This window comes from Leiobunum rupestre, chromosome 4 (assembly GCF_980474605.1).
Source record: "Leiobunum rupestre chromosome 4, qqLeiRupe1.1.hap1, whole genome shotgun sequence".
Classification (NCBI taxonomy): Eukaryota; Metazoa; Arthropoda; class Arachnida; order Opiliones; family Sclerosomatidae; genus Leiobunum; species Leiobunum rupestre.
Window position 1 is genome coordinate 44,894,283 of NC_143387.1, and position 14,923 is coordinate 44,909,205.

Below are 14,923 nucleotides of genomic sequence, written 5' to 3' on the forward strand. Positions count from 1 at the left end.
CCATATTATTTAAAAACAGATTTATGACAATTGATTAGGTAGGATTACGAAATGTTTCCCAACTACCATATTATTTAAAAACAGATTTATGACAATTGATTAGGTAGGATTACGAAATGTTTTCCAACTACCATAATATTTTGTTTAAAAAACAAAGATTTATGGCAATTGATTTGGTAAGATTACAAAATGTTTCCTAACTACAATAATATTTTGTTTAAATAAAACTGATTTATGCCAATTGATTTGGTAGGATTACGAAATGTTTCCCAACTACCATAATAATTTGTTTAAAAAACACAGATTAATGCAAATTGATTTGGTAGGATTACGAAATGTTTCCCAACTACCATAATAATTTGTTTAAAAACAAACAGATTTATGATAATTAATTTGGTAGGATAACGAAATGTTGCCCAACTACCACAATATTTTGTTTAGAAAAAAAAAACAGATTTACGCCAATTGATTAGGTAGGATTACGAAATGTTTCCCAACTACCATAATATTTTGTTTAAAAAAAAACAGATTATGCCAATTGATTTGGTAAGAAAACGAAATGTTTCCCAACTACCATATTATTTAAAAACAGATTTATGACAATTGATTAGGTAGGATTACGAAATGTTTTCCAACTACCATAATATTTTGTTTAAAAAACAAAGATTTATGGCAATTGATTTGGTAAGATTACAAAATGTTTCCTAGCTACAATAATATTTTGTTTAAATAAAACTGATTTATGCCAATTGATTTGGTAGGATTACGAAATGTTTCCCAACTACCATAATAATTTGTTTAAAAAACACAGATTAATGCAAATTGATTTGGTAGGATTACGAAATGTTTCCCAACTACCATAATAATTTGTTTAAAAACAAACAGATTTATGATAATTAATTAGGTAGGATTACGAAATGTTTCCCAACTACCACAATATTTTGTTTAGAAAAAAAAACAGATTTACGCCAATTTATTAGGTAGGATTACGAAATGTTTCCCAACTACCATAATATTTTGTTTAAAAAAAAACAGATTATGCCAATTGATTTGGTAAGAAAACGAAATGTTTCCCAACTACCATATTATTTAAAAACAGATTTATGACAATTGATTAGGTAGGATTACGAAATGTTTTCCAACTACCATAATATTTTGTTTAAAAAACAAAGATTTATGGCAATTGATTTGGTAAGATTACAAAATGTTTCCTAGCTACAATAATATTTTGTTTAATTAAAACTGATTTATGCCAATTGATTTGGTAGGATTACGAAATGTTTCCCAACTACCATAATAATTTGTTTAAAAACAAACAGATTTATGATAATTAATTTGGTAGGATAACGAAATGTTGCCCAACTACCACAATATTTTGTTTAGAAAAAAAACAGATTTACGCCAATTGATTAGGTAGGATTACGAAATGTTTCCCAACTACCATAATATTTTGTTTAAAAAAAACAGATTATGCCAATTGATTTGGTAAGAAAACGAAATGTTTCCCAACTACCATATTATTTAAAAACAGATTTATGACAATTGATTAGGTAGGATTACGAAATGTTTTCCAACTACCATAATATTTTGTTTAAAAAACAAAGATTTATGGCAATTGATTTGGTAAGATTACAAAATGTTTCCTAGCTACAATAATATTTTGTTTAAATAAAACTGATTTATGCCAATTGATTTGGTAGGATTACGAAATGTTTCCCAACTACCATAATAATTTGTTTAAAAAACACAGATTAATGCAAATTGATTTGGTAGGATAACGAAATGTTGCCCAACTACCACAATATTTTGTTTATAAAAAAAAAACAGATTTACGCCAATTGATTAGGTAGGATTACGAAGTGTTTCCCAACTACCATATTATTTAAAAACAGATTTATGACAATTGATTAGGTATGATTACGAAATGTTTCCCAACTACCACAATATTTTGTTTAGAAAAAAAAAGATTTTTGCCAATTAATTTAGTAGAATTACGAAATGTTTGCCACGAAATCTTTAGAATATTTTTCCGCGAATAATGTGTATTTTTGTATAAGTTTGAAATTTAGGTAATTTTTGTCCTTTATTCCGAGTCTATACGTATAGCTCCACGTAAATATTTTGAACTTGAAAAAATATATATAAATTCGAACAACGGAAAGAAGAAATTCAGGCAACTCGCTTTTAGCATTCCACAAATTCTCTAGAAGCCACGTCTATCCATTTTCGGAAAACTTTCTTATACGTGTGAGTTTCGGGAGATAAAAAAATAAGTTCCCCTAAAAAAAATAGGAAATCACGCTTCTCCAATAGCCTAGTACCTTTTTTATAAGCCGTCAATTTCAGTGGTGAAACCATTAGACGGAACCTACTCGGCGCTAAGTGCCGAGACTATAATAATTCACAGGGGAGGCCTTCGACTATATAATTTTCCAGGCTCCGAAAAAACTTATTTTTTGACGACGTACGCTTCAGTTCGGGGGAGAGCGCCGCCAACCGGACAAAGGCGAAAGGTGAAGCGCCAAGGAATTGTCTGACCCGAAACTTCCAACAGTTGAAAGTGAGTTTTCAAAGAGGATGAAAAAATTCGGTGGGAAATCTCGTTGGTTACGCCTTCGGAGTCGCTGTCGACGGAGGTTCGACCAAAATATATCGTCCGAGAAAAACAGCGGGCCAACGGTTCGTAAAGGGGATGGGAGTACCTCCGAATTGGCCCCTTGGGCTAGGAAAGAGCTCAAAAACCCCTTAAACCGTAACGTTGCCCGAGCCGAAAGCATTCCGAAGCAAAATCGTGACTGTAGGCCGAATAAATAAAATCTCGGTTTAAAATAAGCCGCTAAGAGAATACCTACCGTCGCGGGGGTTTTTCCACTGTCCCACCCATGGGCGCCAAATTTAAAAGCTACTATCTTTCGTAAGGTTTATTTTGAAGCGACCAAATAGTAACTATTGATCAACTTGGAAATGGGAGATTTGAAAACTTTAGTTTCATCGCCGTATCTAAATTATCGCTTCTCAAAAAAAGGACGAAATCGATTTACGTCTTCCTATTCGCCGATAAGAAAATGTATCCGTTTAAAACGCCTTTATAGAGATAAAAATAACTAATTACATTTACGGGTGTTTTCTGACCGGGAATTTATTCCGATTCACCGGCCCGCCAGAAGAGCGGTCTGGTGAAATTCCCCCCGCGCGTGGGTAGAAACGGCCCGCGTTCTGGTCGGATGGAGCGGGAGGTTTCCCCCCAAACGAGGTTTCGCGTCTTGGAGGGTTCGCGCTCTGGCTGGAAGCCTTCGCATTTTCCGCGCGTGCATTTCGAAGAAAGAACGTCGTCTCCAGGCAACCGAGGACACCCGCTCTCGCATCTCGCCATCACCCAAAAAGTGGCATACAAATATTTCGTCGACGTATTTGTTTTGGAATAAAAGTTCTCCGCGCTTCGAACATGAAGGCAACTTCGTCGATACTCGTATTGGCACTGCTGGCCATTGTCGCCGTCGACTCTTCTCAGGTAGGCTACGTTCTTTCCGTTTTTCGAACTTCTTTCCCGCTCGCTTTTACCCCCGCGGATTTCCCCGGGCCGACGAAAAAGTTGTAATATGGGTATTAGTAAGCGCGTACCACGCGCACACACCCAAACACCTTCAAGGTTCTTTACAAAGTAACAGGAAAGGGCAAGACACCGGGGATACTTGGACGTGTACGTCATTCGCGATATTTTATTTTCACGCCGAATAAACAAAATTGATGGAAATTCAACCTCGAGTAACCTGTTACCCGAAAATAGACTTCGAAAGCGTAGCCCTATACGATTCTCTTAATATTAATTTACTAAAATAATTAATACGAGGTAAAGCCGAGTCGTTACTAAAATATCTCATTCTGAAATCTGATTCATGCGGCATCATTTTGCTACGTTTTCTGACAGCGCTACGGAAATCAGAATAAACCACGCTTTAAGACTTACACGTTTGAATTGGCTTTGGGGTATTGAAATTAAATGGAAGTAATGAAAATCCGGGATCAAAATAGACTGTATATTTAACCTCTTTACAGAAGTGAGACTATCTAGTGTATCCCAATATTCAAAAATAATTAGCTGACGTTCTCGGATAAGATACTAAATATAATAAATTATTGGTGATGCAAAATATACAATTTAACACGAACTTAAGATTTGTATATACCCCCGTACCGTAAATAAAAAAAATACAATTTAACAGTAAAAAAACGCTTATTAAGGTAAGGAACATTTCATATACATCGTATCTCGCGGATGTATGCAAGTGGCCACGTATAGATGACGTGCAGAAATGGAGGGGAATTTCTCATAACGATTTGAGATAATCGTTACTAATTCCACGCCGATATGAGGTTGGCTACATACTAAATATTCAATTAGAAGCGCTTAGTATTCGTTGAAATATGAATGAACATTAATGCGAAACACGCGAAATATATAAGTTCGAAACAGAAACCAATTGAGGTTTTTAATATATCTATTACAATTATTAAAACTAGGCTGAGCTCAAATATGATGTACATAATATAAAACTTTTAAATATAAATAAAATAATTTCAAATGGTTAATGTAACAAAAGGGAATGTAAAACCAAGGGCAGATTATTCCCTTGACCCTCGTTTGATTAAATCTGATTAAAATATGTTGGCTGAATAAAGATTAAAAGTGATTAAATCATGATTAAATTTTTTATCTGGATTATTATCACATCCTCGTAAGATTAAATGATTAAATTTTTAATCTTGAATATTAAGATACCCTTTTATGATTAACTCTGATTAAAAGAAAATTATTTCATGATTTAATCATTTTTAATCTTGATTAAGACACCCTCGTATGATTAACGCTGATTAAAATAAAATTTAATCATGATTTAATCATTATTAACCTTGATCCGAAGATACCCTCGTTTGACTAACTCTTATTAAAGGAATATTATTTCATGATTTAATCATTTTTAATTTTGATTAAGACACCCTCGTACGATTAACGCTGATTAAAATGAAATTTAATCGTGATTGAATCATTATTAAGCTTAATCCGAAGATACCATCTTAAAATAAAATTTAATCATGATTTAATAATTTTTAATCTTGATTATTAAGAAACCACCGTATGATTAACTCTGATAAAACTGAAATTTAATCGTGATTTAATCATTATTAAGCTTGATCCGAAGATACCCTCTTAAAATAAAATTTTATCATTTTTAATCTTGATTATTAAGACACCCTCGTACGATTAACGCTGATTAAAATGAAATTTAATCGTGATTGAATCATTATTAAGCTTAATCCGAAGATACCATCTTAAAATAAAATTTAATCATGATTTAATAATTTTTAATCTTGATTATTAAGAAACCACCGTATGATTAACTCTGATAAAACTGAAATTTAATCGTGATTTAATCATTATTAAGCTTGATCCGAAGATACCCTCTTAAAATAAAATTTTATCATTTTTAATCTTGATTATTAAGACACCCTCGTATGATTAACTCTGATAAAACTGAAATTTAATCGTGATTTAATCATTATTAAGCTTGATCCGAAGATACCCTCTTAAAATGAAATTTAATCATGATTTAATCTTTATTATTTTGACACCCTCCTATGATTAACTCTGATACAACAGAAATTGAATTATGATTTAATCATTATTAAGCTTGATCCGTTCCCCGGTAAGAAAACAATAGAAATAAATTCCTTATTTTAAATGACCGGTTGCACTCATCCGTAAATAAAACTCGAAAGTTCACGACCGTAAAGAATAAACTAACAAATAAAAATGTGATTAAAACGTGTTTGGTGTTATAAACACGATCCGCTTATTCGCGGGCGCAATGGACGCCACACTTTCGATAGAGGCGAATTAAGAGAATGGCCATACGCGGCACAGCGCCAGACCGAAGCTGCTGGTTTTCAAAGCGAATTCGCGAATGTTCAACAGAGTTGCCAGATGGGCGGTTTTCACGCCCGATTGGGCTATTTTTCAAAGCGCTTTGCGGGGGGAAAAACTTGGGCGGGAGGCAGATTTTGGTGCTTGTTTTCGTTACGGTAAAATGTGTCAAATTGAGTGAGAGTTGAATGAAAACGAGGCGATAGTGGCATCGTGGAAGCTAGGAGCAACAAACAGAAGGAGAACGCAGCTAGCCTTTAAACATGCTAACGCAGTGTTGTGTACAAATTTCATTGGACGAGCCTTTACGCTGAACGTTTTACGGAAAGGGGGAAGATAATTTACGATTTTTTCCCCTTCCGACGGCAGCAGGCGCTAAAGCGTTTAACCAATGAAAACTGTACGCAAGAAAATGCACGACTTTTGACGGGTTGCGTTCTCCTTGTGTTGGGTGCTGTGTTTGTTGCAAGTCCAAAGGGTAAAGAATACCCAAATATTAAACCCAATTCTGTTAAAAACCAAAATTATGCTTGTTATATGTTAATTATTTGATCGAAACTTATCGCTTCAATGAAATTTTCCACTCCATTTTGAAAACAATTGGCTGTAGCAAATTGACAAGAATTTAGGCTGTTTTTCGAAAAAACCTTATTGATGGTGGGTGCTTTTTGGGCTAGTTTAATTTTCGAGTGGGCTAGGGGACGTCACTTATACCTGGCAACTTTGATGTTAAAAAAATATATATATCGCGCGCAGTAAGTCAGGCGGAAAAACTAGTTTTAGGGGGTAACGTGACGGGAATTACACCCAGCGCCGTACACCGAAGCGAGGAGGGCGGGCAGTAGAAGGGGGTGCTTCGAAGGTATCGAGTAGAAACAGAGAAAGAACTTTCGGGGGTCACTTAACGGGAGGGGGGGGGGGGCGCAATGAGAGAATCGAGTATGACGAATGGATTCCAGTTGGTAATCTAATCTGGAGGGTATAAGGCGAAGGATATCAACTTTGCTCGAGATTAATGCTAGAAACCGGTCACGGGGAAGAAAATCAAACCATAAAAAGCAACGGCGCACCGCGGATACGTTATAGATCGCCCGGTTTTTAACCCGCACCTAAATATTCGTGTCAGAAATCGCTTAAATAATACAATTACTCGATTAGTTTTTCAATTAGCCTAACTTAAATGGAGAATAAAATTTGAAATCCAATTGTACTGATCCCAAATTATACTTTTATCAAAAATTGCAATCCACTTAAAATGTATGACATTCATCAGGGTTGCCACAGTGTTTTCTCAATCAAATCCCCTGACTTCTCCAGGTTTTCCCTAACCATCTAAGGAGATTTTCCTTGACTTATTTTGGGCCAAGATTTTGTATTTTTTAACCTATATTTTAGTAAAAGTTTCCTATTGGCAACTGAAATAAAATTCCCTGACATTTCCCTGATTTTTAGACTAATTTTTAAAATTCCCTGACTTTTCCCTGATTTTTATACCCATATTCAAATTCCCTGACTTTTCCAGGAATTCCAGGTTTTACAGGTATCGTGGCAACCCTGTTCATTATTTGATCCAATGATTCAAACCGAATTGGATTCAAAAAGGAAGCGTCCTGATTACGGTTTGATCCAAATTTGTATATTGGATCAACTCCTTTTCTATAGAGCTTGAAAAAAAATATATATATGATTTGGCCATCTGTAGCAATCCACAATTCTTCCAGCCAAAACTTCAAAATAAATCGCCATTCCAATACATCTTTTGGGGCATAACAATGTATAAACGCAAAGAATGATTCAGCGAAATATTTGGCCGACAGGTGACGAGTACTTTGTGAAAGATATATTTTCCACGAACTATCGAACTCTACGTGACTAAATGTTAATAGTCGGAGTTAATGCTGGGAATCCAATTTCAAAGAAAGAAATAATTACTTTCAGGAAGAAATGAAGTTTTATGGAAAGAACGAAAATAATAACCTTTGCACCGACCCCTATCAACCTTAATTAATTCTTACTCCATTCACGACAGCCGCAGTCTCCAAAAACGTCTCAAACAATCCAATTTCGAAACCACGAACAAAAATGGGAGACCTTATTATATTCAATAGCGTTCAATTAAACGGACGCGCGTTATAATGGAAAGGCCAGCGTGCATCACGAAAATTATCGATTCATTCAACATTCTTTGATCTAAGAGTATCTACGTACGCTCGACTTAAAAAAAAGGGATTATACGGAGGAAAGGAAATTGTATACATTAAAGGAAAATTTTCCAGCTATTCGACATCAATGCCAAGTTCACTTGTCACAAACATCGCGTCTGCATGCGCAGTGCAGTAGTTGCGCGGCTTAGCATTCCCACGTGATAGCTTGGAGTATACCTAAGTTCTCTAAGCCTACGCTAATACCTAAGTTGCTCGCATTGAGTACGAATCGTATATCTTTCAATAAGACCAGTGGCATTTCGCGGCTCCTTTTAAGGATATAAATTGAAAAATGTCGTCAAAGAAATGACGTAAAAACAAGCTCGCTTAGAACTAGTGTTGTTAATTATCCGGAAAAATAAAATGCGGAAAATTTTCCACAAATCGGAAAAAATAAAAATTTAAAACATAAATTACTTTTTAACGGTTCTTAATATTTTTAACTTTTTATCGATATAAAATGTCTAATAACAGTAAACATACTACAAAACATTAATAGTGTTACATTGCTAATCAGTTTAAAGCTAGCCTAGAGGTTTAGTTTTACTTTTAGATTCGAAAAAATGAGGCGAAAATGCCGCTTTATTTAAATTTACAAACAATATTAGACTAATGATCGAATGAAAACTTTTTTTTAATTTTTTTCCAGGGCTCCCAGAGTTCCTATAATTCCTATAATTTCAATATGCTCCTATAATTTCCTATTTTGTCAAAATTGTTCCTATAATTTCCTATTTTGTCAAAATTGTTCCCATAAATTCCTATTTTTTCGAAATTTTCTAGTTTTTCTATAGCTATATCCAGAAATTCCTATAATATTAAAATAATGTATTAGAAAACAGCCTTAACGTTTGGGAAAAATTTGCCTTCTAAATAGAGCTTAGCTCTGGCTTATTTCCGGTGTTCCCGAAAACATCAAAGGTTGGACTCCCAGAGTTCCTATAAATTCCTATAATTTCAATATACTCTTATATAATTTCCTATTTTTTCAAAATTGTTCGTATAAATTCCTATTTTTAGCTAAAATGTTCCTATAAATTCCTATATTTTCTATGAAATTTCCTATAATTCCTATTATATTAAAAAAAAATACGGAAAATTTTCCGACTTACAACACTAATTTGAACCATTCTCGTTACGATGCAAATCATACAATCCTGTCCGATATTTAACTTATCACGTATTTATGCTTATTAATGAATATACGTCGTGTTTTTCAAAAGTACTGGTTTAACAGGCCAATGAGTACGTGTTTCTCTCAATTTGATTATAATTGAAAAATAAGCCGAGGCGAAATCATGATAACGAAGGGCAGCTGTTCCCGAAAGAATATCTCGAAGCCAGGAAAGTCTGCTTATCTCCTCCTCCGAAGAGATATAAAAATATATGAATATGAAGTGAAATGCAAACTAGCGGCGAGGTTGTTAACGATCCCTACGTATCGTTGGAAGACCTCCTTCCTTCTAGCGAGAGACAACGCGCTCGTCCAAGGACGACCACTTTTGCTTCTGGCCTACGTTGACCTTATAATATACGCAGCAACGCCATTCGCAAAACCCCGCCGCTTATACGAAAGGGAAATTTCGAGAGAACGCGAACGGGCGAATATATTCGAGATACGGAAAATTCTACAGACAATATGACGTGATACTTTAATGTATTCAAGGTGAAATAACTAGCGTATTCCTCTCTACTGGATATCAAATGTATTTTTTTTTACTTTGAGATAAAAAGTTTTAACCTTACCTAGATGGGCCGGTCGGTTGGCTGCTGTTAATGTATTTGAAATTTCATTAAAATGCTTATTAAGTTACAAGAAGCTTTTAATAACGATATATTGGATCTTCTTCACGCCTTAAGCTTGATTTCCACTAGCGTCATTCAACTTTGGGACGCGCGAAGGTTTTTACATTAACATTATGACGCGTGCTAGTGGAAACTAAGGCTTAATCTTTATTATTTATACAGACCTATTTTGTATTCAGAATTGGTTTGGGGATTAAAACAGAAAATGAGCAATTTTGGTACTTATCTAGCGCTTTGATCTCAGAAATCTAATTTACCTCGGGCCCTGGGGTAACTTATTAATACCTTATTAAATATATTATAACCAAATTAGGTACGAGTAACACCTACGTAAAACCAGAAGAACAAAAATGTACCCAATCAAATTACAGCAATCTCTTTATCAAAAGAATATTGTAGCACGCTTTGGCTATGACCTCCTTCTTGGGAAGCATCGTTTCGTCTTCGGGTAAGTGACGCTACTTTTCTCGAGATCACGACTGTATAGAAACGATATTACGATCCGTAACCGTCGCTTTCACGGAGTCGAGAAACTAGACAAGCTTCGAGACATCGAAGCGGGATCATTTTTCAAAACAGCGTCGTATAGAAAAATCACTTTATGTAAGGGACGGCACTAATGACGTTTGCAATGGCGCTTTTCGGGGCCCCGGGATTGAAAGCCTCCGCGGCGAAAGTTGGAAGACGGCGTACACGAATAAGGTGGGGTCAGTGGCTAGACTTCAATTAGGGGAATCATTTGTCATCTTTCGCGGCCTCATATCTGTCTCGCTTCCCAAAGAGTGCCAGAACAACGTCGAAACAAAAACAAAAGAAAAAGCCCTTCCCCCGTAAGAAAAGTTTGCCCCAATATTTGGAGAGAAACGAGGCGCCGGCCGCCTAATTCCGAACTCAACCCCTCGTCGTCATTCCTTTCAGGCCACGTTGCCCGGAGTCCAGCCGAGTTCCCCTCTTTCAATACCAGATATATACAACAGCGATCCGCTGAAACTGATTAACCGTGACGGCAAATAGGCAAAAACAACTTCCGTTACTTAGTCCGGAATATATATATATAAAAAATATCAGGAATTTTGCTCCCGAGAAAATGTATCCTTTCGTTCCTTTTATCGGATTAGAAACCTTTATTAAGTTTGGATGCTCGTATCGTCGTCTATTTTTAATCGAACATAAACCTAATTAAGAAGGCGCTATAGACCTCTTTGAAGATTGTCTCTTTTTAGAAGTAAGACAAAGGGAAAAATTCTCAGGCTAACACCCAAGACACCACCTTAGGCCTAAGTCGTCGAGCGACTTTTTAAGCCTTTAATTCCGGTGGCCAGGTTACAATGCGTAGGAGGGTGGTGGCAACAGCTCCCTACACTAACTATTACCGTTAACTTCGACAAGTTTTTATGGAAGGGGGAAAACCCCTTAAACCAGTGGGGAGAGAACTTGCAAACTCAACGCGGAAGGAGTTGTTCCGAGTTTTCACCCAGTGCCACAAGCGGGGATCGAACCCGGCTCCTCTTGCTGCGAGGCGAAAGTGCTAACCCCTACGCCACCCCACATCTTAAAAGACTCTGGACACAAACCAAGATGGCCGCGCTTTTAGGAACCGCTGGGACTCTAACAAATAAGAAATAACGCGGTTATATCAATGTTGGTATTGGGAAACGTCTGCCGACTTCTACGCCGAAAAGAATTAATATTTCATTAAGCAGACTCTGCTTACGGGCTATTTCGCGAAACTGAACGATACTCGGTCTCCGCGTTAGCTATAAGATAAGCCCTTCGTCGGTCGATTTAGCTTAAATCCCCAAGACGTGACTTCAAAAACGTTACGATCCGTTAGGAAGAGGCTATATTCTATCAGATAGCGGGGATCCTAGCAACGTATAGCGTCCTTTATCGGGTATCAAAACCGTAAATAACACGAACAATTCCGCTCGGTTCCATCAATTTGCCCGCGAAAGGAAAGTCTATTAGCGGCCCGGCCTGTAAACCAGATAGCCGGTAGTTGACACTCCCCGCCATGATGGACAACGGGAACTGACTGCTCGTCTTCGGGACAACGGGACCTTAAATAAGATCTCGCGCGAAGGGAGTTTTCGTGGCAAGCAGTGGCCATTCCCCGCTGATGGGAAACAATAAGAAGGGACAAGCTGCCGAAGAGAATCAGTGACCGACCGCTCCAGCCTGCGCGTTATTCGATTTCATTTTTATTTTTCTTCGCTGGCTGGTTCTTCCTTCCTTTCGCCGGCGCTTCTTCGATTGAGAACGGCCAAAAAAAGGGGTCGCGATAAAATTGAGTTAGCATTCCTTGTCGGAAACATATCGAGGAGAAAAACGATCCTGCCGGTAAAAAGGAAGAGCGGAATTGCTTACACGCCACTGCCAATTCGAACCTTTTTACGCGGAATGTTACTTCTCTCCTTTCATTTATTTGGACAGAAATAAAAATAATTGGAGATTCCATTCACTATTTAAAAATGTCACCTCGATTTATTTTTAAATGAAGCGCGATGGAATTATAATAACTAGTAACTAAAATGACGGGATACCGGTTCTGGAAACCAGGGTTGGCAAGAGCCAGCCAGACTGGATTAAACCACCCTGGTTTAAGCCGGATTTAACCACCAAATAAAATCCATGGTTAAAACCACTTATTTTTTATAAAAAAAATTGAGAACTTAATTAGAAACATTGACAAAACTTAACCTTCACTTTTTGTCGCGAGTAATGAGAGCTAACATATAAGCAATTAGGGTATCTTAAAATTAATTTTGCGCGTGAAAATACGCTGCCATGTTAGGGTATAAAAGCGGGTAAATAAGTCTGCTATACCTCACAATGTAAAGGTACTGTCACGCGCAAAAACGTAATTTTTAAATCGGGAAATTTGAGCAATGAGGGCTTGATATAAGGAATTTGATCATTTTTTAATAATGGTTTTAACCGGTTTAAACCACCGGTTACAGCCGGTTTTAACCATACTGGATTTTTCAATTTTAAAAAAGCCGGTTTTTTGCCAACCCTGCTGGAAACGGATTTGATCAAGTTCCGGGTTTCAACCGCGACTTACTAACACACTAACACACCGATTTTGTTGAAACTCGGGGGTTTGCCCACCTTCGTGTTACTTGAAAAACCCTAAAGGGAAATGTCTACATAGGCAACTGTTTGGCCATGGCAACCAAAAATGTATTGGACAACACGAAATGGAAATTTTCCCATTGAAAATAACATGGGAATCTGAACCCCTGTAAAAAACTTAAATTTTTGAAAATGCTAAAAATAGAAAATATAAATAAAAAAATAAAGATAAAGTTCGAAATTGAATGAAGTTTTTGGTTAGATTGCCACGTTATTTTCGATAAGAAAATTTCCATTTTGCGTTATCAAAAACATTTTTGGTTGCCATGGAAAAACGGTGGCCTATGGAGACATTTCCCTTTAGGGTTTTTCAAGTAACACGAAGGTCTATACCAAACCCCCGAGTTTGAACAAAATCTGTGCGTTACACTTCGGGTCGTCTCCTTGTTAGTTTATTTCCGTACGAGAAAACACGATAATGACACGAAAACCATCAGAAGCGCAATCTTAAAAGCCTAGGTTTTCTTCTGCCTGTCCCCCTTAAATTAACTTGCCTGTAAAGCAAATACCCTGGTGGTAGGCCTACCGCTGAACATGTTGGTCCACCACCAGGGTATTTGCTTTTCAGGAAAGTTAGTTTAAAGTGGGACAGGCAGAAGCAAACCTAGGCCTTTAATACCAAAACGGATACGTAGTCGAAAGAATATCTCTTTTACAATGTTTCGAAATTTAGCGCAGACAGATGGTACACATTCCGTAAATATATGGAACGGTATTTTGCGGAATCATTTTAAGAAACTTAATCGAAAAGGCTATTTCCCCATTAACAATAAAAGGCCCCTCGAGAAGGAGCCATAAAGATATCGGCACGAAGTAAAACATCAAGGAAGAAACTTTCGGAAGATTTTCAATAACGAAATGGCCCGACGTACAATTTCCGAAAAGGATCATATCGTTAACGAACCACTTTAAAAGCATTTTTTCTCCGGGTTAAAGCAAAAATCGGCTCGGAACGGCCGCTAGAATGGCACTCTCCTTTAGGGGCAGAATGAGGGGATCGCGATTGCCGGCAAAACCAAGTAGTCAATTTATTTAGTTGCAGCGGAGGGGCCCTGTTTGTGGCGTCTCGAACGCGGGTTCATTCCTGATTTCGCCATTATCCCGACCACCTTCCTCTCCGGCTCTCCCAAAAACAGCGTTTCCACTTCCATCCGATCCGTTCTTCCTTCTCGACAGGAATTCGTGTTCGATGGCCGATTCGGATTGACTTTCCCCTTCACCGTCCATTTCCGTAAATACACTCGACTAAATTACACCAGCGCCCCTTTCTTCAACTGGCAGCTCGAATAAAAATGATCTTGACCTAACCGAAATACCCACCCGTTTAGTAGCTGCAGGGACAGTCTTAAAAGCCGTTTCGGACTTCTTAAAAACCATATCGACGATAAAACAAGCGTTCCGATGTGGAAAATGCCACGTGGACAATAGTGAAAAATTCCGGCCTGGACAAAAGTGAATTTAGTGGCCAATAAATATTTTTACCTTTGGGTTCAAATATTTTTTTATTATTATTTTATTATTTTCTAAGGTAAAAATATTGAAATTTCAGATTAAGGCAAATATGAAAGCATAGGAATGGTCAGATTCAGATTAACATTAGAATAGGATGTTAATTTGTTTTGGAATAATTAATTCTAACATTGAATTAATTACTTTTTAAGTTTGAAATGCAATTTTTCTTTATTAGCCACTGTGTGTCACTTTTTGCCACTTTTCCACTATTTGTCGCTTTTTGCCAATTTTCCACCATTTGTCAATTTTCCACTATTTGTCACTTTTTGCCAATTTTCCACCATTTGGCAATTTTTCACCATTTGTAACTTTTTGCCAATTTTCCGCTATTTGTCACTTTTTG

The 14,923-nt window shown here is 36.8% G+C and overlaps 2 protein-coding genes across 2 annotated transcripts in view; one reads left to right on the top strand and one right to left on the bottom strand.

The window, feature by feature from the left end:
- The window catches only part of LOC149947952 (TBC1 domain family member 2B-like), a 96,062-nt gene that overhangs the window by 17,201 nt on the left and 63,938 nt on the right, over window positions 1–14,923 (bottom strand). The gene's annotated exons all lie outside the window — the stretch shown is intronic.
- LOC149947953 (uncharacterized) overlaps window positions 3,293–14,923 on the top strand; it is a 60,759-nt gene continuing 49,128 nt past the window's right edge. The window contains exon 1 of the mRNA XM_090171499.1: window positions 3,293–3,511. Within this exon, the coding sequence (XP_090027625.1) occupies window positions 3,446–3,511 (66 nt within the window). The 5' untranslated portion in view covers window positions 3,293–3,445. The remainder of the gene's footprint in view (window positions 3,512–14,923) is intronic.